The following is a 23421-nucleotide window of genomic DNA, read 5'->3' on the forward strand; positions in this document are numbered from 1 at the left end:
AATATTAAAATCTTCACAAATGACAATAGTCTATGTAGAAAATGTTATAGAATTTTAAAAAACAGTTCAGAAATAGGTCAAGATTACAAAAAAATTAAATTTCACAATGGTGTCAATATAATTTTATGAAAAAGGAAAAAAAGAAAGTTTTCCAACAAACAGTATATTCAACTCAACAGTTTATCTCTTCTCAGATGACAATAGGTTGTGTCAAATTGACATAAAACTAGCCAGTGCACCTAGCTTAAGCAGTGGGTGGCAGGCCAATAAGAAATCCTGTTTCATAAAAACAAGATGGACAGTACATGAGGAGAATCAATATTGGAGATTGCTCTCTGGCCTCCATGAGCTCATGTATGTGTTCCCATGTACACCTACATACACATGAACATTCATGCACACATACACATGTGCACACATACACACAAACAAAATAAAACTGACAACACCAAATATTGGTATGGCTGTAGGGCCAGGGAATGGAATGGGTGGTTTGAATGAGAATGGCTCCATAGACCCATATGTTTGAATATTTGATTCCCATTGGTGGAACAATCAAGGAAGAATTTGTTAGCAGAAGTTGAGTCACCGCAGGTAGCTTTGAGGTTCCCCAGAGTAATGCCATTCTCAGTGTTCTTTCTCTCTATGGATTAATGTGTTGAGCTTTCAGCCTTTGCTCTGTCATCGCGGACTCTAACACTCTGAAAATGTAAGCCCAACTAAATACTTCCTTTTCTAAGTTGGTCATGGTGTTTTGTCACTGTAAGAGAAAAGTAACTAAGACAGATGATAATTAACATTTTTTGCATCTTGTTTATGAACTCTAAACAAATATTTTGCATAGAATACTTTTTTAAAGCAGGCTTCAATTTTTTCCTCTATACGCTATTATGTGTTTGTTTATCGAGACTTAAAATGTAGGTGTTTATAAAAGTAAGCATTTTTTCACTTAAGAGCTAAAAGTTGAGAGAAAACTTTTTTCAAAACAAATGCTGCTACAACATTGGACCACTTCGATAGATTTCAGACCTCAATGAAATGCCAAACAACAGGAGAGAACAGTAAAAACAGGAGAAACAAGAGAGCCTTAATAATAATTAAACCCCCAGGGGAGACCCATACAAGCAATAGATGTGAGTAGCCAACATGCTATGATCCCCATGGAGAAACACAGCTCACTGCTAGCCGTGTGGTGACCCTAGGACCTGCTTTCATGCCATGCATACCTCTCATTCCACGAGACACAAATACGCCTTTCATATCAGAAAGAAGACTACTCCCTACATGCTCAGCCTTTCATAGCCCTCTGCAGATGAAGGGACAGACAGCTGGACAGAAGCTATTTATGTTCCCAAACCCATTATTTCTTCACTTAATATTTTTTAAACTGTTTTTGTTGGACTCACTAAATGCCGTCTTTGAGAACAAAATGTAACTGTCTCTTTATAATACATGTATACATGTATATATTGTTTGAGAAATAAAATGCATTGGTATAAGTAGTTGTGATTGCAAGCTTCTGAAATGGAGCCATCAGGAGGGCTATAGCTGTTTTCTATGGATTGCTTTATGTTAGAACTGCTTGCTGTTTATTTTGCAGCTTAAGCTCAAACTCATATGGGCATTTGACTTCTCCTCCATGTCTTTGCTGCAGAGAGTTTAGCATGTCTGGGCTGTAACAATTTACTTTATTAAAATTAATTGACTTGCCTTTCACTCTTCCCTCTGCATTCTCACAGCCTCCAGAGCAGCTCTCTTCTGGCTGCCTTCTTCTTCCTTCTCTGTCTTCTTGGAAGGTGGATATGTGCTTCTCTCATCCCGGCATCTCCTCACTCCTGGCTTCTTTCCACTTTCTGAGAAGGTCAATTGCTAAATAGATAAATTGTTGGTCAAAGTCCTGTTTTCACTACAATTTCCTCCCAAAGAAAAAGCAATTAAAAAAACAAAAACAAACAAACAAAAACAGAACAAGCAGAGGCTGTGTTAAAAAAGCAAAACACCTGCAGAACAACTCAGGGCTGACAAAGACGTAGTTATCCCTTCAGTGGCTATTCTAGGTCCAACATTAAGTCTTTCCGGACAGTAACTCTCTCCCTGCCAAAGAAGGAGTCATGACCTTTGAACCTGGTGGAAAAATTCAGTATAATTTTGTACTATTGCTTCATGGAATAACAGGATAAAATACATGATTGAGGTTGGTCACAGACAGAAGCTGTGTGTCAATTAACGCAAGCTACAAAGTGATAAAAATGACATTAACCAAAACAACCCAAAATACAATAAGAAATACAGTTTGCAAGCCAAATTTGCATACCACCACTTCTATTTGTAAAACAAACCAAAGGAGAAAGGGGATATTTATTCAAGGTCCTGAAATCATATTCCTCTTAGGTATTTCTGTCTCTTGGGCACTAATCTAACTGCATTGTAAAATGTGTCCCATTGCCAGGTTTTAGTTAGCCATTGCTCAGCTTTGATACACAGTTGTTTAAAGCTCAAAAAAACTTTCCTTTGCAAGTGTATTATCCCATTGTGCACAGAAATAACTATAGCAAGGGAAGGAAGAGAAGACACTACAAGCAAAGTTGAAAAATATATAACTCAGAATGTTAGATGTATTTGAACAATATTAATGAGAAATACTGACACCCTGAGTTCAGTTCTTGTACCATATAGACACACACACACATATACTCTCTCTCTCAGAATAGCCCAAGAATAATAGTTTATGTAATATGAAGCCAATGGAAAGGAATGATCTCTACAAAGCTCTGAGAATTTCAGAAATCTTACTGACATCTTTACTTGAATGCCAGAAGATGCTGTTTCCATGTACAAAAACATAAAAAAAGAGAGAAAGAAGAAAATTGTAAGAAGAAGAACAGAATGAGAAAAAGGGGTGGAGGTAATTTGGAAAGCAAAAATATAAGAAAAAGAAAAGAACAAACAAGCCAGGTGGTAGCAGCGGCTCACCCCTTCAGTCCCAACACTCACTCAGGAGGCAGAGGCAGGCAGATCTCTGAGTTTGAGGCCAACCTGGTCTACAGAGTGAGTTCCAGGACAGCCAGGACTATACAAAAAAACAACTCTGTCTCAAAAAAAAACAAAAAACAAAAAACAAAAACAAACAAAAAGGAAAAACATGAAAAAGTAAAACATGCATGAAAACAACACAATGACTTTCCTGAATATGCAAAAGTAAGACAATATAACGCCTGGCTGCACATGATGGTGACAGTCTATGATCCCAGCCCTATGGAGGCAGAGGTAGGAGGTCCTGAGGATAGCTGGATCACCCCACAAGACCCTGTCTCAAAAGCAAACAAACAAATAAATACACATACCCCAAAAGTAACCAAAAAGAAAAAGGGAAACCAGATATAATGAGCAGTGTTTCTGTCCCTTGTCATTGCTTCTATTCTGGATTACTAAGGACCTTTTAGTAATGAAATAAGTCAAGAAAAGGGAATGAGCCATGAATCAGAAAGAAAAAAGAAGTTCTCAGGGTTAGAGGATTCTATGTAATTTATTAAACAAATATGCCAAATGAATCATTTCCTGCAAATGAGAAATAGTTTGATGATATATGGCAAATATTCCAATTGCAAATCACTTTGAGTTACAAAATCCCTAATAATAAATGCAATAAAGACCAGGAAGGGAGAAGGTGACAGGGCTTGCTGTGCAAAAGGGCTTGCTGCCAAGACAAATGATCTGAGTTTGATCCCTGGAACTCACATAGTTGAAGGAGAGAACCAACTGCTGAAAGTTGCCCTCTGTATGTGTTATAGTACACACCACACACACACAAATAAATAAAGTATAAGTGAAAGAAGGAAAGGAAAGAAAGAGGAGAGGGAATTGGGCACAGAGGTATATACCTGTAACACCAGTGCTTAAAAGGCTAGAGGCAAGAAGATCACTGTAAATTCAAGGCCAGCCTGGGCTACACAGCATAAAAACAAACCAAAAAAGGGCTCTCTAAGAATAACATTAAAAATTGTAAAACTAAGCCTGTAGAGATGGCTCAGCAGTTAAGAACATTCTTGTAGAGAACCTGGGCTCAACTCCTAGCACCCACGTGGTAGCTCACAATTGTCTATAATTCCAGGTCTAGGAGATCTCATTTCTTCTGAACTCTGCAGACTTACATACAATCAAAATATTCATACAACTTCAAATACACCTGAAAAATAAAACATTTTAAAACTTCACCCCAACTGACAAACTAAGACAAACTGCTGGAAAGAACATTGGGATTCAACGGTAGGGAAGCATAAAATACTTCATCATAGCCTAAAAGCAAATTCTGAGCCCATGCAATGTCATTTTCATTTAAATTTGGTGGGTTTTTTTTTAATGACTATTCAAAAAAGAGGAGCCAAGAATCAAGTTAGAACAATATTACTGAAAGTGGAAGTTTGCTTCAGCAGTGAAGGTACGTGTTAACAAAGCAAAACAAAACAAAACTAAACAAAAAAAAATGTGTATATATTCACTTTTAGTTCTGATTTTGTCTAGACATCCAGACTCAATTTGCCAATTAGCTGGTAGATCCAGAACTTCCAGATTGATGACATATCGGATTCATTCCCTCTCCACAGTGTTATAACCTATGAGAATATAAGTCAGATGGCTTCCAACTGCACATCCCTCTCTTCCACTTCCCATTCCTGAACCCGAAGGCAAGTTCCTAAGCAGAACTATCGCCCTCCTCTGCTGCTGGTCTCCGTGACCCTCTCTGCATTGTGGCCCCAGGCCTGGGTTCTTCCTCCTCCTCCTCCTAAGCTTCTACGTGACTAATCTCCATGGAGAGACTTTGGTCCTGGCATTCCTTCAATCACATGCTTTAGAACATTTAGCAACACCTGACTGTCTACTAAATATAGGCTAAACTCTTTAGTTTGGTATTTGTAAAAGGCCCTGTGCTTTCTAACCACCACCTCTGTTCTCAGCTTTACCTCTCAATAACTCTCTTCTTGGCAATGAAAAGAACTTTAGCCTCCTTAGCAAAAGACATGTTTAGTGGGAATTGTATATGAATGAAAGAAAATTACAGAGAGCGACTCATATGCAGACTATTCGTTAGAAGCCTTTCATATAGCCAGGCATGGACTTGATATACAGGCGTGATGCCTGTAACAAAACAGGAAGTCTGCCAGTTTGAAAAGAGCTTTCAGTGAGACCTGTTCTCAAAAAGGAAGAATTTGATGGAGATCAGCAGCAAAGCCTAGGACACAAAGAGCTATGGATTCCATTTCTAGCACAAGACAACAGGCAAAACCAAAACAGGGAAACATATGAAAAGATGGTGAAAAACTGAGCACTACCCTAGAATAATCTGTTCAAAGAGGTTTTGCTCTGTTTTGCTGTGGAAGGGAATGTTTGGAAGACACTTATTTCATGTATTGGTTAGTCATTGCTCTGTAACAAATTACTCCAAAACATAGTGGCCATTTATATTGGGCATTTATTTGGTTCCCAAGTCAGCAGGGCTGCTAATCTGAACCAGCACATCTTGGCTGGGCTACCATTAGCCAGCTGATGCAAAGGCAGTGACTGTCTGAGCTAGGATGGTTTCAGCTTGTATAGCTGTTCTCATTTCATGGACATCTGGCATTAGGCAAGACTTATTCACATGGCAGAGAGAAGGTTTTAAGGAAGAGCCTAGAAGCTGCAGAGCTTCCAGGTTGTAAGCATCCCAAGGTGAGTATGGGGAACTGAAACCAGGTCCTTTGCAAGGACAGTATGTGAGCATAACCACTGAGCAACCTCTCCTCTATCCACATGGGGTTTCTTACAGTTTAAGCTCAGAGTTGGCACACTGTCACTTCCTTTAGCAGAACAAGCAACAAGCAGCCTAAACACAATGGATGAAAACACTGAAGACACTTCCTAACTGGGAAAACACCAAGGTTGCATTGGAAAGGACAGAAAAAGAAGAAAAAGGGAAGACTTGAGACCATTTTTGTCACCAGTAGTCACCAATCCCTACACTTATACTATAGTAAGCACTACAGGCAAGGGACTGAACCTGAAGCAGTCAGTTTTTGATTGACAGCTAGGAATGTGATCAGCAAGGATCTCCTTGGTCCACTAATCTCAATGGTCACCTCAAACGCTTGGCTGCTGATGGATCATTAAAAAAAGCAAGATGAAAGCTGGACGTGGTCGCACACCTCTTTACTTCCAGCACCCGGGAGGCAGAGGCATGTGGATCTCTGTGAGTTCGAGGCCAGCCTGGTCTACAAAGAGAGTTCCAGGACAGCCAAAGCTACTCTGAAAAACCCTGTCCTGGAAAAAGAAAGAAAAGAAAAGAAAAACAAGATGAAAACAGTATATAAAATTTCGAGTTTGGAGAATTATCTCTCTCTTTTTTTTTTTTTAACCACACCAGCATCGTGATTGTGTAACATCTGTTTAGACAACAATAAAAACTTCTAACTCTTCTGACCTTGTAGATACTGGAACTCATCCTGTATAGAATGGGTCCCTCTATCCTCAAGACATACCAGTGGTCCTTTTTGGAGACATTGGCAAACCATATTTTTAAAATTTTATCCATTCATTTCTTCAAACCAGTTTACCTAGCACCAAAATAATTTTTCAAGCAGCTTTATTCTTTAAAAGCAGCCTCCTTTAGTCAGCTATTGCTTTTAGCCTTTTTTTATGTAGCATCTTTATGCTTATTGATATCTGTATCACTATGTGATACAGCATATTGATATCTGTATCACTATGTGTCTGTTATAAAATACTATTTGTTTTAAAGATTAGACTGATATTTAAAGATATTACTGAATCTCAGCACTATTGAATGACGGCTGTAAGAGGTTTACAGACATGAAGTCAGTCTATACTTTCATTCAGTGCTTCATTCTGTGCTTGCCAGCAGTTACTGTGGTCAAGAGCATCTGAAAAGACTGAAGGATTCTGTTTGTGCTAGCTCAGAGTCATCCCTACCTGAAACAGCTTACAAACAGAATCACCCAAGCCAAGAATTCAGATCACAGAAATTCCCTCCCAAATGAAGACAACATGTAATAATTGTGGTTTTGGCTTATTTGATATATAACCATGCTTGTGCTAAAGCAGTGCTATTACCTGACACTTCATACTAAATATGAAATGAAAATTAACAGATGTACAACTGTACTCACAATCCAAATATAAATTTATAAAAAATATAAATTAAAAAAAAAATCTCAAGGACATTATAGATAGAATAATGTGGCATGTCAGAGCCCTGGTTGATATTGAGATGTCCCCATTGTCTCTTTTCTGTTGTTGACTTTCCCCTTCTTTAATTTATTTTTAGTTTCTTTCCTTTTGTCATCAAAGAAGCCTTGAAATCTTTTAAAATTGGTACCACTTAGATCCTTCAAGCATTGCTATGTAAATATATTAAAGGTACTATGAGTTCAGTTTTCTACTGCAGTAGCAGCCATTATTTCTCTTTGTTTTCTTTAGTGTTCACTTGCTTTGATACTTTGTTAAGAGACACAGAGAAAAGCTGGATCTGGTGGCACAGGTCTGGAAGTTCAGCCACTCAGGAGGCTGAGGCAGAAAGACCTCAAAGTTCTAGGCCTGCCTTGGCAAAATCTGCTTGCAAAATAAATCTAGAAGAGGGCTGGTGGTGGTGGAGAGAGAGAGAGAGAGAGAGAGAGAGAGAGAGGAGAGAGAGAGAGAATCTTAAACCAAATTAGACACATTTCTAGCTATATTTAGATGTTAACAACAGGTTCTTAATATTTTATCCACATTGACTAGGAATAAGGAAAGTCATCCCCAAAATCTTAACATCTTAAGATTGTTTTTTAAAAGCTTCTTTTAATTATGAATTAAAACTTATTTTTTTAAAATTGTATACAATGTTCAAATTATTCAAATAACATAGAATATAGAGTAAATTTCAGCCACATCACCTGGCATCTAGTCCAATTCTTCAGTTAGTTTATACTTTCCTGATAATAAATGCCTATCCATAAGGTTATATAAATTATACACAGATACGTGTAATCAATATTTACTATGTAAAATCATGACTTGTGAACCAATCAATAAATATCTACCCAATTCATTTTAATAACCACATAATGTTTTTACCAATCCTTTTGTATTACTGTTTAATCTATTTTTGAATTACTATTAATATGTATATGCATATGTAATCAAACTAAGTTTAGAATTCTACATTCTATTTGTTGTAAAATATATACTTTGTTGCCATCTTTTATGTGCTGCCCTAAGGCAGTGTGGTTCTCAGCCTTCCTAACACTGTGGCCCTTTGATATCCACATGTTGTGGTGATGTCCGACCATAAAATTACTCTTGTTATTTCATAACTGTAATTTTACTACTGCTATAATTTTAATGTAAATGTCTGCTATGTAGATGGTCTTAGGTGACCCCTGTGAAAGGGTCATTCAAACCCCCAAAGGGGTCATGATCCATAGGTTGAGAACCACTGCTCTAACTTGTGTCTTGGTGTTTCCCATGGTTTAATTATCTTGGCCTCATCACTGATGAAAGAACTTTTTCCATTTTTCTCATTTAAGGGCACAGTTTAAAAACATATAAATCTGGGGCTGGCAAGACACATGAATAAGTAAGTAAATAAACACAAGTAAATGTTATAAAATTTTAAATTAAAATATGTAATTGTATACACTCAAAATATTAATTTATTACATACCTTAAATGACCCTTAAATTTAAATAAACCTTATTTATGTCTTTGGTTTTGAATAGATAATCAAAGCTTTTTTCTCATTCCTTGTGCTATATCATGCTATATCATGCTCCTTTCCTCATTTCAAGGAGTGAGAAGAAAGGCCTGGCATGTTTGTAGAAAGTCAGGGAATCTGAATCAAATCTCCGAAGGCCTGGTGAGTTGCAGAATGATGGGCAGTTTCAGATTGGAACGTTTACCAAGCATTTGTTAGGAATGAGGAGAACCTTCCTTACCTACAGACAGCAAGGAATACCATGGTCCCATAAGGTACAATGTTAGGTACACTCAGGGTAAAAAGCAAGATAACTGGGCATCAAAATTATATTCTGTAGTTAAGTTATAAAAACCTCTAGTGACTCAAACTTTAAAGTTTCAAGAAACTATGAAACACATGCATTCTATATAACAATTCAAACTTAACATTATTTAAAGTACTTTGCATGGATTAGCTCATTAAATCTTCAAAACAAAAGGTGGAATTCCATGCCAGTAATTCCAGCTGTTGGGGGCTTAGTGGGGACAATCAGGAGTTCCAGGTTGTCATCTGTCAGCCGCATGGGCAGTTTGAGGCCTGACCTACCCCAGATTCTGTGTCAAACTTTTTTTTGGTTTAAAACATGATAGGTGTTATGTCCATTCTAATATTGGAGAAATTAAGGAAAAAAAAAGGTTGCCTACATTTGCAAAGTCTGACCGTGTGAGAAGAACCTGATCTAATCATAGTGTTAGGTCTTATTTATCGCTTAGTGTGAAAGTCACAATTCAGCATGTCTTGGTGGCTCATACCTATAATCCCAGCAGTCAGAGTACAAGTTCAAGGCTCACCTGATCTGCATCGTGAATTCCTCTCATTCCAAACTTCTATATTTTTCCCACAAACCAGTTCCTCAGGCCTCAGCAAGGCCTGGTCAGGTTTCTCACAGCAATGGCCAGACTCCTCTGGACCAGTTTCCTGGCAGAAGTTACTTAATGGAGGAAAACTCACCTTGGCTCACAGGTCAGGGTACAATCCATCCTGATGGAGGACTTTTGGTGACAGGAACTTGAGAAGATGGTCACATTGTTGCTGCAGTCAGGAAACAGCAAGGTTAATGTTGGTGCTCAGCTCTTGTGGGCGTCAACCCATGGGACTGTGCCACCCATATTTAGGGTGGGTCTTCAGTTAACCCAAACCTAGAAGCTCCCTCATAGACATGACCAGAGAGTGGTTTCCTATTCCTCTTTTTCTTTACTTTTCCTTCTTCCTTTCTGAAGCCAATGCACACCTGCCCATGATTTTTGTATTTTAATGAATGTGTGTATTTATATTTGCTATGTGACATATGTAAATATATATTTTGTATGTATTAAAATCAGTTCACAATCTGACAATTTGCTTTCACATTCAGGATCTGTTTTGTTATAACTTGATATATATTGCTGTATTTGTTCACTTTGACTGTTAAGTAAACTTTTACTGCCTAAATAAAATTGATTTTATTCATATTTCCTACAGAAGAAGAACTTATCCAGAAGAGGATATTTTATACACATTTGCTTATTAAGAAAAGAGATTTTTTTTCTGGATGGATATGTAAAGGTATAATTTTTTATAATATGATTTGAGACTGCTTAACTTTCTAGCCATTATATTTAATTTTTTTTTTTTTACTGAAGTAGTTATTCATTCAGTTTTCAACACATGGTTAATTGACTGTCTTGAACAAACCAGTATCTGCTGTAGGCACTGAAGAGATAACAAAGCATAAAAGAGACTTGCTTCTAGTGACTCTGAGGCTTACAGTCTAAGAAGAAGAAGTTAGGGCTGGAGAGATGGCTTAGTCGTTAAAGTCTAGGCTCACAACCATAAATATAAGAAGAACAAGTAAATACACAGCACCAAGTAACAATGAATGCTTTGAGAAACTGAAACACAAAGGCAGTGTTAAAGTTTTAGATCGTAGATGTTCTCCAAAGGTCCAAATGCTGTTGGTGGTACTGTCTGGAAGTGAGACCTGCAGAAGAAAGCTAGGTCCTTGAGGGAGTGACCTTGAAGGGGATATTGGCTCCCTCATCCCTTATTACCCTTCTGGCCTCCTGTGTCATGAAGAGCCTCCACCACATGCTCCCCACCGTGATGACACCCTGGAGAGCCTCACCACAGAGCTAGAGACCTGCCTGAGGGACCATGGACCATGACACCTGCAGGGAAACTCAGAGTCAGCCCAAGACACCCCAAGACCTAATTCTCAGCACAAAAGAGATTCATTTGCCCCAGAGGGACAAAAGACAGGGAATAAGAGACAAGATAGGAAATAGAGGACAGAAAGAAGGGTAACAAACAAGACAGAAGGGGAAGGGTCCCCTACCTTTGTCCCAAGGTAGGGGTGGGGACAAAGGACTGCCTCTGGATAGAGAGGAGACAGACATGGCCCATAAGCAAATGGCAGCTTATAAAGGTAAAGGAAGCCCCTAGGATGAGGTTAGGATGAGGTGTTTAAATTTAATTGGGCATGTTAACTGAGTAAGTGGGCTTTTGATTGCTTACTTCAATATTTTGATAGATCGACCTTGGTAATCAGCCTCAGGAAAAGGAAGTGGCCAAATAAGGAAGTGGACCCTGGTGGCTAGCTTTAGGAAGGTACTCGGATGATTTTTAGCAAGGTGGAGAGAATAGCGGAGAAGGCCAAGGTTTGCTAGAACCTTGTTTGCTCTGTCCAGGCTGACTAGAAACCCTTCAAAACTCTGATCCCAAATAAGCCATTTCTGATCCCAAATAAGCCCATCTAAGGTACCTGTTACAATCCTGAAATCCAAGGCAATGGAAACAGAACTACAGGGCTAAGGTGGGGGCTATGGAGGCATTTTTAAGTACATTTTTAAGTACAGTGGTCAATGAAGCCCTCTTTTAAAATGACCTTTAAGTAAAAAGCATCAATGAAATGGGGAGGCTGTGTGAGGGAAGCCTACTCAAGCCTGGGGGAACCGCAGGTGCGGATCTGTGAGCTGCAGGGGTGGTGGGAGCAAGCAGAAGGGGGTGTTCTGGAGGTGGACCTGGATGGCCAGTGTCAATTATTGGAAGGGTTTGGGGTTTTTATCCTCACAAAAATGGGAAGCCATTGGGGGATTTTAAGCAAAGAAGTGTCATGATCTGATTTAGGTTGTCAAAGGTCTTCCCTGGCTCCTATGCTGAGGGTAGATTCTGGTAAAGATAAGGGCAGAAGACTAGTTAAAGGCTGGCTTTGTCATTTTAATCCATGTGACAGATGACTTGGCTCTGGTTAGGGTAACAGCTATGGAGGTGAGAGATACTGGGTAGAATCTGAAGTCAGTGCTGATTGCTGTGGTTGTGGGATGAGAGAGAAAGAGGGGTTCAGGGAGCCTCACAATTTGTAGATTTGAAGCAACTGTATGGACAGACTTGCCACCTGTGTGGGGAAAGCAGATTGAGGCATTTCACATTGGAGGACCCTGCTGTGTATCATGGAGGAGATGGCAACCTCAGATTTGGCAGACAGTTTAGAAGGGGCACTGAGCAACCAGCATTACCCTTTGATGACTTGAAGTCAGCAGCTTTCTTGCCCACATGGTGTGATGTGTTTCAGAAGACTTCCTCATTGTGACTTGCATTATCTTGATTGCAGTGGCCTGGAGCACATTTCTTTAGGCTAGGGTCAGAAGTATATTCTCTTTTTTGAACTATTGTTTTTTTTTCTATTTTACCTGTTGACCTTTAGGAGATGTTTCTGCATGTGAATATGAATTCTTCTGTGAGTTGCATATGTCTTGTGAGTCTGTGGTCTGCTTTTTCATAATATGTCTAATATTTAGTCATTAGGATTTAAAACAGCTTAAATAACTTAATGGTATTTCTCAGTTCCTTGTAGCCAATGAAGAAATTTGTGTCATTAACATTTCTCCACCTTTCCTCTCCTGTCTCTCAAATACCCTTGTTTGTTTTGCCATAGTACATTATTGTAGTAGTAATAGTGTTACATTCTTTCCACAGTTATTTCCTCTCAAGAGTTATAGTAACTGCATTATGTATTAGCATAGTGATAACCATAATGTCATTATCATCACCAGACCTCATTTTAGATAAAGAATAAATTTGTACCATATCAGTTATAGCATCATGTTTATTCTAGAAAATTATTTTCTGAGATCTATACTATATTTTTATTTGTTCTTTATTTGAAAGTAAAATAGAACTGGGTGCCATTTATGTATTATTTATTGATCAAGACCAGGTTTCATGTAACAGCACTGGTCTTAAAACTTGTTACATTCAAGGTTGATGTTAAACCTGATGCTCCTGCCTCCACCTTCCAAATTCTGGGTTACTAGATACAATCATGACCAGTTGGATCTAGCACTGGAGATGGAAGCCCAGGTACTGTGTGTGATAGGTGAGAACTCTGCCCACTGAGTCAAGCTCTAGCCCCTGCCTTTTATTTTTACATGCTAAACCTGACAACCTATCTTCAGCCACTGTGAAGTTGGGGACCTTTTTAAGGGGAGAATTCTGCAGTGACCCACAGTCATTCCTGCCTATGTTTTGTGTAGTCATATGGCCATACTTAGGAGGATGGCTGGGAAATAAAGCCTAACTCATTGCTCCAATAAAATGCGATTATTATAGAAGGAGAATACAGACACTGGGGGACATTCAGCTCTAAGCCCATATTACCTCTGAAAATATTTTTAGTCTTGTTAGTGCAATCTTTTTGCCAGAGATCTTTTTTCTTCAAATTAAATTTATATCATTTATTCCTTAACATTTATTTTTCTCCCTTCCCTCCTCCTATTGCATAGCAGTGTTCTCTGAGATAGTAACATTCCATCCTGCAGGGAAGTACCGTAAACAGAGAGGTAAACAACTCAAACAGCTTCAGGAAGTCCCTGCAACTGATCAGATTCACTATGCCTCTCCTAGCCAGAGTAAGTAAGAAAAGCTGAGAGTCCCTCTTGGAAAGGTGAAGGGAAAGATGACTAAGACCAGAGTAGGTACCTGGAAGAGGTTTAGACCAAATGAGTCACTGGGAAGAGACACTCCCTGACCTGTTGAGCTGCCTGCAGTCTGGGCCGTGTGCTCCAGGTCCCCAGCTTTTGTCACCATGCTGGGATGGGCCTTGGTGATGCCTCTGCCTTTGAGTCATTTCTGCTCTTGTAAATATCCCCTCACCCATATTCCTGTAAGTAACACTCATTGGTCCACCAAATTGGACTTTGGTGGTATCTGTGCTTTTGTCTGTTGTGGCTTTGCTATCTGGAACGTGTAGATATATGTGCCTGTTGTTTCCCCCCCAGGTAAAGTTTTGTCACAACACCTCCCCTCCCATCCCATTCATTCCCCCAACTTCTTACCCGTAACCCCTTTTCTCTAGGACTTGCTGTGTGGTTCAGACTGGTCTTGAACTCATAATCTTTTTGCCTGATCCTCTGGCATAACTTTAATCTCTAGTCTAATCACTCTACATCCCTTCTTTTCTTCTGGATTACATACAGAAAATAACAAGCGCCAAACCAACCCTCCCAAGCACCAAAGCCTCTCCTTCAACTACACTGCGTTCTACTGACCACTTCATGCTTACTCATGCTTAGTGCTAACTCATTTTTACTTCTGCGATGGCATGGCTCTTCCCTCTCAATATCTTCTTAGTTCTCCTAGTCCCTTTTATATTTTCTTCATTCATTTTTAATATATCATTTCCATGAAGGTATAAAATACTTGTCTATTTTTATTCAGTTACTGGGAGTTAATCTTCTTCCAGAAGCAATATATTCTTTTTTCTCTCTTGAAAAGAATAGAGTCTGTTTTTGAAGCTTTAGCAGTTTTCTAGTTTTCTGATAAATCTTATGACACTACAGATCCAGCCACTGCAGAATTTTCATTCCTGCTGTTTGCCCATCTGTGATCCTGACTTTGGGCATCCTGCTCTTGCATTCCATACTCTGACTTCTTGAGGTCCATTTTGTCCCATTCAGGGCACTCTTGCAAGGCTATTTGGGCTCAGTTTCCTTTGTACAAACCAAGGAGTCATCAACACCAACATTACTTGTTTTGTCACCACCAACATGGGTTCTGAACCAGCATAAAGATGACATTGGATATAGTCCTGTATGTTTCCCCCTGATTTTTGTCCTAGGACCCATTACTCTCTCAAAACTAAAGACACCAATGACTTTTTGTTTCCTTTGGAGAGATTGATCATAAATTTTTCAGTCTAGACAGTTACTGTTGATGATAAGTCCTCAAGCTACCAGGGAAAAAAGGTATGTGCTCCTTTATTTCACCCTCATGTCCACAACAGCAGTGTGAAATGTTTTCATCAATTAAAAAAACAAAACAAAACACTAAGTAGCCTTCCAGGTCTGCCTTGAAGTTGTCTTAGTCTGTGTTGGCCTCCCTTAGCACTGAGGTTACAGGCCGGCGTGTCTGCCTCTCCATTCACGTTTCGTAAGGACTCACAAACTACCTTTTCCACTTGTTTATGAACAGACCTCGGATGGATGACATGGCTTTGAGCATCTCAAGATTCTTGTTGAATTCAACCAAAAAGGAACTTTGAGAAGAAGACCAGAAAATGGATTTATAAAATATGATGTAAAGTCAGCTCTGCATAGTGTGAATGTTATTGTGTGTGTGTTGTGACTCTTTTAGAAATTCAAATATAATTGAATTGGGTATATTGGTATACACCTTTACTCCCAGCACTTGGGAGGTAGAGGCAGGTCTTTTGTGAGTTCAAGGCCTGTCTGGTCTACATAGGGAGTTCCATAGAACTACACGGTAGAGCTACATAGTAGCTTACCTCAAAAAACCAATTACATACATTATATGTAAGTATATATATATATATATATATATGATTGTAATATAGTTACAATATATATTTTATATATTGTAATATATATAATATACCCAAGAATAATAAACCCAAATATATAAACAAATATATGTATATAGAATGCATATATGTATATATAAAATACATATTATATATACACATAATATATACATATATTATATACACATATAATATATACATGTATATTATATAATATATCATATATAGTATATATATATTTAACTTGTATATCTGTTTGTGCAAAGGAAACAAAACCAATTATATATTTATATGTACTTACATATAATTGAAACAATCTTTTCGGAAAACGTTATGAAAGCCTCAATCTATCCTTCTTAAACCCACATGTGATAATGTTTTCCTATATGTAGGAAGAATCTTTAGTTGGTTGACTTTTGCATTAGTAAGGGATGCAGGCGATTTTAGAACTGAAGGAACCCAATCTACTGAGCTCAGGAGTATGGAAAGACAACCAGAGTTTCTCTGATGTAAGAAATGGAGCAGTCTTAGGATGTCTTTCCTAATTCTAACGAAGGTGAAAGGAAGGCTAGCCTCCCCACCCTCATTTTTTTAATGATGAAAAGTTTAAGTTACTCCTGATCCTTATCAGTCCTACCACATGGCAGCCTCCCAGCTGGAATGGAATAGCTGGAATGTAGCACTCTCTTCCAAGATGATAGAACATGTCACTTCTACTGTAATGTAGTTTGCACCCAGATTGCAGTGTCTGCACAGAATGTTCCACCTCAGATTTAGGTGAGTGGGTGGAAACATTTTAAAAACTGGTCTCTTATTTTTTAAAATAGAACATTTCTAAATGAAAGTCACGATTCCTAAAACAAAATAAAAGTTGTGAATAAATGTATTTAGTCTCATTATTCTTAAAATGTAGAGGTAAACTCTTAATGGTGCTGATTCATTGTAGCACTACATTTGAATAACAAAAATTTGACTGCTAAAAAAATCATTGGAATCCAGGAGAAAATGTTGCATCTGAATAAAGCTGTGAGCTGAGCGTTTATGCCACCCAGATTTATTACTACCCAAATGCAGTCACACCAGCTTTCTGGATGGCATTGCGAGCCTGAAGAGTCAGTCATCAGCGACGAACTTGTAACGATCTGAAGCCTGGCATGTGTGGAGCTGGAGGCACAGGCACACTATTTTCTTTATGGCTACATTTTTGAATTTATACTCTCCAGCCATATGCACTGTGATCTGGACAGTTAGTGGTCAGCTAAGAATTTTGAGATAACACCAATTATTAATAATAGTGATACAGACTCAGTGGCAGAACACTTGCCTAGTGTGTGTGAGGCCACAGGTTCGAACCTTAAAACCACAAATAATAAAAATCATAATACCACCTTGATTATTTATTTGTTGAGTAATTGAGTACTGATTTCTGTGGGCCAAAGATGTGACAGATATTATGAGTATCTGAATTTAAATTCCAAAATAAATACTATTATTCTATTAGAAAACTGGGGTAAAGATAAACTGAGAGTAAAGAAATTATTCAAAATTAGTATGTAACTCTTTGCTGGTCACTGTATATAAGACACTAAAGACTGTTATCTTCAAGTTCAGAAATTAATGGGAAAAACTAGGCCACCTTAACATAATTAAGAAATAATATATTTAGCAAATGCAGAATGTAAAATTAGTAAATATTTGACACTGTTTATTTGAAAGGGTTATGATGAAGAGTCCTAGGATTTCCTTACCTCAGAGAATCACTGTCTCTTGATTACAATAGTTAAATGCCTTGTGAGTGAGTTAAAATTTCTGTAGCTATTCAATTTAACATGCAAGTGTTTGTTCAAAGAAATGTTAGTAGATATTACATCCTTTTTGAAATTGTATGAATAAGAACTAAAGCAAATAGTGTTTTCCTCACTTAAAAACAGTTGCTTCTCTGATGTCCTTTGGTCTCAAATATTTCAGCACATAATTTTGCAAATTCTTCATACTGAATTACAAATTTCACTTGTGGAATTCTCTGGCAAACACTTGTGCCTCTTCGACGTGCCAGCTTCTATATTCAGAGTAGAAATCATCCATAGATTGTCATGGGATGACCTCAGACCAGACCAGGCTGGGACATTGTGGTTCTATTTCTGGCTTTGACATTTTTCCCTGATAATGGTTTGCCAAACAGGATTATTATGCCATCCACAAAGCCAAAATTTATCTTTTGATAATATCATAGCTGCCATCTTTAAAAATGTCTTGCTTGCCCTCCAAGAATTATAGCTTATGAGTTAGTTGGACTTGTAGTTGTTAATGTAGGGATTTGTTTATTCCAAGTTAGATGATAAGAAGTCACACAGTAGACAAGCTCTGGGGAGGAAGTGATAAGCCTTTCAAGTAAACAATGCTAGAGTTATTGTTGGTTATCACTTATCCAAGAGACTTGGGATAAACAAGTGTCCAGGTATTAGTCATGAAATCCATGAAACTTGTAGTTAGTCCTCTCATTTACAGTGACCTCCTAAACATTATTTCACCAAATCTCTCAGGAGAGCTTTTAACAAGTAGCTACATGATTGAAGTTTGGCTCGTTTTCCTTTCCCTTGCCCTCCCTCTGGTGGAGGTGTTAATGAGCGGAACATGGAGAAGGGCAGCTGAGAAGCCAAGGGTTTGCATCTTGCACCCTTACTCTATTTAGTCTGTAGGGTGGTGAGTGACCGGCTGTTGGCTACCACTTTCCAGATGACTAATGGGTGCCTGTTCCTTTTGATCTACACAGAAGGAATCTAAATGGGAGATGAATCACTTATTCAGAGATTACTGTTGCTCCTATCTTCAGACAGGAGTAGACCTAACTTTCCACTGGCTAATGTGTTCCTAGTAAGTGTCAGTCAAAGAGTAAACTTCTGGTGAAGAAGCAAGACAGTCTTGCTTCATAGTAACCTAATAGTTTAACAGTTAATACACAACCACAACAACTTGATACTTTAATATTTTAATAGCAAAGTTTTTATATATTCCAAGTCCCTTTATAGCTGTGATTTCACTTGATGTTTTCAGTCAAAAAAAATATGAAAAGTTCTGTTATATTCACAGATTCTAGTGGGGAGACCAGAAGTGTGCATCCTTAAATCCTAGTCACATAGTCTGTTCAGAGTCGGATACACATAAGACACACATGATGTAACTCACAGGGTCATGAAAAGCATTCCCAAGGTTTTGGGACACCATGATCATACCTGTCCTAGGAATAGGATTAAATTGATACTTATAGACCACACATAGTAAGTTAAATGTTAGTTAATATGGTTATTATCGTTGAAAATGATGTTTGAGGTACTATAGAGCTGTATATAAAAGGATAAAAGGATAGGTTCTGGATCCAGACCCTGTGGCTTTGATTCCTGCCTCTACCACATATCAATTCCATTAAGATGTACAAAAAACTCTTAGAGTAGTACCTACCAGGAGACACAGCTGCTGATCCTCAATAGCTTTAGTACTTAACAGAAACAAGAATTTGCCCTGTTACGTGGATGAGGAAGATAGATTATAATATTTGAAAAAAAAAAGACTATTTATAATTATGTGTGCGTGTGTTGTGAGACAGCTTGTGTGAGTCCTAGAAACCAAACTCTTGACCCAAACTCTTGAGCCACCACCTCTCCAGGATCTGGTTATAATCTTGGCTCTCATGTTACTTCCTTTGACTGAAAAGTGGCATTTGTAGGTTATGTTACTTTCCTATAATTCCATGAGTTTTATTTCCTTTCACGGCCAACCTTTTATTCTCTAGTACCAAATTTCCTTTCCTACCACCAACATTTGCAAAACCTTCTAGATAAGCTCAGCTGTTAGGCACTCAGTTATGCCACACATGCACATTTGCATCTGTAAACAGCAGAGGTGAGCTTTTGCCTGTCTCCTCTTATTCTCTAAGCCCACTAGCGAAAAACCACTCGAATGTTGTTTTTATTTAGTTTTTGTGGATTTACCCAATGGCAGGGTATAACTAGGTCTCTTATAATACAGTATGTTGCTGCACAGTAAATCACTGATCAAGTTCATCTCTCTCCTCGAAGCGTGAAGATCTGCTTGTAAATTCTGGTTGTCATCTGTGACTGTAAGGAACTATAAACTAAAGTTCAGGCTCTTCCTTACCAGCTCCAGAGTGCTCTTTTGAAAACCCCGACAAGAAAACAGGACCCTCGGCGGTGGGTGCGGAACAGGGAGGAGTCTTTAGAAGATAACTGTAGCAAGGAAGAAAAAGGTAACATATCCTACTGTTTTTTGTTGTTGTTGTTGTCGTTCTGTTCTCTCAGGATTTGATCAGACACAAACGCTGGCAGTCCCCTGCCGAAGTGAGGATCAAAATGACCCTCAACAGCATCAGCAGGAGGACAGAGAGCAGGAGGAAGGATGTACCTAAGGGGGGCGAGGACGAAGGTGACGAGGTGCCAAGCGCCACCGCCGCAGCTAGACGCTCCTCTAAGGGTCAAAGCTGGTGAGCCGGCTCTCGGGAAGGGCAGGATGAGGGGTGGGGCAGCGGGCTGGAGCCGTAGCCCCTGACTGGCCTGCACACTCTCGCAGAGGCACCGGATTGGGCGATTTGCAGCGGGAGAGGCGCAACAGGGCGGAGCTAGACGTTTGGGTCTGAGCGCTGGCCGGGCTTGGGGTGTGGAGCAGCGGCCGCGGGGCAGGCGGCTGAGGCGCGGGCACCGGAGAGGGGAAAGCACAGCCGCCGCCGCTGGGTTCCGCTAGCCGTGTTTAACCGCCCAGCCGCTCTGCAGGTTAAAAAGAAAGAAAGGAAAAAAAAGCAAAAACAAAAATTCTGAACGACACGTAGCTGCCACTAGCTGGTTCCTGCTCTCCGTAGGAAACTACCTGGCGGTGCAGCGGGAGGGGACACTCCCTTATCTGGAAGCCCCATATCCCGTAGCTCTGCGCCCCACCCGCCGCAGAAAGGAGGCCACCGGCCCCCAAGACCTGTCCCCGCGGCCACCAGACAGCTGCTGGGCTGTGCCCGCTCCCGGAGCGCCGCTCGGGAAGCGGCCGCACTGGCGTCCTCGGCGTCGGGGTGCGGCGGGGAGAGGGCTAGCGGGTGTCCAGGTTTCGGGGAACCTGGCGAGCACCACCTCGTCCCCGCCCGTCCCGCCTCCTCTAGCTTAGCCCCGCGGACCGCGAACTCCTCGCCCCCGAGCGTCCCCCGGGAGGGGAGGGGAAAGAGGTGGGGGGGGAGAGGAGGTGGATCCAGAAGGAAGGCGCGAGCAGTCCGCCCCCGGGAAGCAGCTCGCGCGCCCGCCGGCCCGGCCAGTCTCGCGCTCGGTGATCGCGGGAGCGGGGGGCCCCGGCCGGCCCGGCCAGGCCAGGGGAGAGTCCGGCGGCCGCCGCCCCGCCCCACGTCCTCCCGCGGCGCCGAAAGCCCGGGGCCGGCCGGGGCAGGTCGCGGCGCCGCCCGGGATCCGACCCTCCGAGGGGGCCTCCGGCGGGCGGCCGCTCCCTCGGCGCCCGGGGCTGAGGCGCGGGCCCGCGGACGCCGCGCCCGCGTGTGCGCAGCCGGGAGGCCAGGGCACAAAGGCGGGCGGCGGGCGGCGGGGTCCCGTGGGCCGCGGAGGAGGGGCGGCGCCTCATGAATATTAACCGAGCCGCGGCCTAGCGCGCCCCGCCGCGGGCCGAGCCGAGCCCTCGCTACCCCGCACGCGCCCGGCCGCGCTTCCCGGGAGCCCGCGCCGGCGGCCCGCCTCAGGAAGGGGCGGAGGAAAGAGTGGTAGGTGGGTGGTTTGCTGCGCGCTCTCCCGTCCGCTTCAGGTGGCCACCGGGGAGGGCGAGCCGGGGTCGGGTGGGGGGGCGCCGCCGCCGCGAAGAGGCGCTGGGGTCGTGGCTCGCCCGCAGCATGCCCGGGAGCGGGAGCGGCGCCGCGTCCCGCCCGCGGCCGCACGCCTCCCCACCCATCCCCGCCGCCGGCCAAAGAAAACAGCCGCCTCCTCGGGGGCGCGGGCTGGGGCGCAGGGCCGGCTGCCACGGGCGGCCGAGCTCCCCGCGGCCCCCGGCCGCCGCGGAGCCCACGCCCGCCCCGCTCCGAGCGGGCTTTTTGTTTGTTGGGGAGTTGGGGGCGTCTGCGAGTCTAACCCGGGGCGGAGAAAACTTCACTTGAGAGTAGGTCTCTGGGTGCTGCAGAATTCGCACACCGCCTCGGCGCTGCCCAGGAAATGCAGCAATTAAAATGCACTTGAACCGGGAATTTTTTTTTTTTTGGCTTCATAGCAGCCGGGCGTGTTTGACACAGCCACCAGGGCAGTTCTGAGCTCTCGTTTTCTCTTTCTCTTCCCGAGGTTCAGGCTTTTTTCCTCCTTTTTAAATTTGTTGCGTGGTTCACCTTCGTGGAGTGAGTAATCCTCCGGATTGTGGGAGAGGGAGTTCTTGGTCTGGACTGTGGCAAAGCTAAAGATCCGCGCCTGGGGAAAGTTCACGTCCTTCATTAACTTCTCCCTGTTCTAGGAAGGATCTTCGAGAGCTGACTGACGCCAGAGCAACCCACTAGGATTTTCTCTGGCCACGGAGCAACACCGCCTGGAAGTGGATCTCTTCTCTCTGCACCTGGCCCCTCTACCGAGGAAACCTGTCGCCCGTGAACTTTAAGTCTGGAGAAATGAGGGGGGCGAAGTCTGTTGAAGAGGGCGTTTGAAGGGGCTTCCTGGAAGCAAATCTTTTAGCCCGCACGTTGTTTTATCCTGCATCTCCTCAGAACCTGCTGTGGAATTGGTCCCCTTTTGGTGTGTGGTGGCACCTCTCCAATGTGGACTCCAAAGGATTTGTCCCTCTACAGTTTGAAATGAAATGATGGCCACGCATTGGACTGGTCTGCCTGAGGGAGATGGTGATAAACTCAAGGCCTGTGGGGCCGCCTCTGCCTGTGAGGTAAGCCAGCTAGCTGGGCGGTGGCCGATGCCTGTGAGCGTCCTCGGAGTGTGGGGTCGTCTGCCACTGGGCCTCACCAGGAGCTTCTTGGGATCGTTCGGCTGCTTGGTGGCGGTGCCCCAGTTGACCAGGAGGGAGGAGAAGCCTGGCCTACTTTTGTTTCTAGGTCTTTAGTGATTAATTAGCAGGAACACGTCTAAATTTTAAATGCCCGAATCTTGGTTACCCTTCGGGGCAGGGCCATTCTTCCATCTCTGATGGCCGAGAAGCCTGACAACAGTACAGTTGAGCATCCATTTTTCCTTCAGTGTTTTGGAGACTGATCTGCCTGGGGGTGGCTTTATGTAATATGTAACTCTTGTGTGTGTTACATCCCCAGTGACAAGGGCAGGTGGTATGCTTTGGTGCACCCGGGATCCAGTGTTTTCGAGGGGAGTGGAACCTGGCTGCTAGGGTTGCCCATAGTAGCTTTGAGCGGTAATCGAAGTCTTCCCACGGACAGCCTAGCCTCAGTCTTGGAAGACGCCTGTAGTGTTGAAATTCCAACCTGCTGGAAATCTGGTTTGGCTGTTGTTTTATTTATGCTCTTTGGGCCCTTACACTGCTCTATAGTTCTGTGGGCTGCTCTGGGTAGCAGGTCGCTTGCGTTGAAGTGGCCGGCTGGAAAGAATTTCCGTAGGTTTCCTTTTTTTTTTAACCATCTGAACAGAATTTGTAGAACATTTTTTTATTTATGGCATCCACATGGGCTGTTGTCCCCTGTCTTTTATTCTTCTTGTGTTTGAGTTGCTGCATGTGGAGTTTATGTCTATGATGGCTCTATTGTGGTTACTTTGTTTTGTATAGTTTGTGTAATTTGCTTGTTCAAGGCGCTGAACATTGTTACTCTTTAAACTTTATTTTTGAGATGCCTATGTCTGTATTGATATGTCAGTGGTGACAATGG

At 41.8% G+C, this 23421-nt stretch overlaps 2 protein-coding genes across 13 annotated transcripts in view; one reads left to right on the forward strand and one right to left on the reverse strand.

The window, feature by feature from the left end:
* Nucleotides 1–1713: 1713 nt before the first annotated feature.
* Nucleotides 1714–22036, reverse strand: LOC110558169 (collagen alpha-1(I) chain-like). Its single transcript, XM_060372992.1, has 4 exons — nt 21848–22036; nt 19719–21681; nt 9719–9799; nt 1714–1869 (listed from the first exon to the last, which is right to left on the reverse strand). Exons 1-2 carry the CDS (start codon nt 22034–22036, stop codon nt 20410–20412), a joined length of 1461 nt encoding a protein of 486 aa, XP_060228975.1. The 3' UTR covers nt 1714–1869; nt 9719–9799; nt 19719–20409.
* The window catches only part of Arhgap21 (Rho GTPase activating protein 21), a 125992-nt gene continuing 123756 nt past the window's right edge, over nt 21186–23421 (forward strand). For 4 of the 12 annotated variants that reach the window (XM_060372344.1, XM_060372349.1, XM_060372353.1 and 1 more), the window contains exons 1-2: nt 21186–21324; nt 22056–22475. In XM_060372344.1, the coding sequence (XP_060228327.1) occupies nt 22395–22475 (81 nt within the window). In that variant the 5' untranslated portion in view covers nt 21186–21324; nt 22056–22394. The other 8 variants (XM_060372343.1, XM_021652943.2, XM_060372351.1 and 5 more) reach the window with 5 other exon arrangements.

Source organism: Meriones unguiculatus, chromosome 19 (genome assembly GCF_030254825.1).
Source record: "Meriones unguiculatus strain TT.TT164.6M chromosome 19, Bangor_MerUng_6.1, whole genome shotgun sequence".
Taxonomy (NCBI): domain Eukaryota; kingdom Metazoa; phylum Chordata; class Mammalia; order Rodentia; family Muridae; genus Meriones; species Meriones unguiculatus.

Excerpts from the sequence above, each read along its gene's own strand:
- LOC110558169 (XM_060372992.1), bottom strand. The coding sequence starts at position 22,036 with ATGAAGGACGTGAACTTTCCCCAGGCGCGGATCTTTAGCTTTGCCACA. Across the intron at positions 21,682-21,847 it reads GAGAGCTCAGAACTGCCCTG|ACTCGCAGACGCCCCCAACT; the intron begins GTGGCTGTGTCA and ends GCCCCGGGTTAG.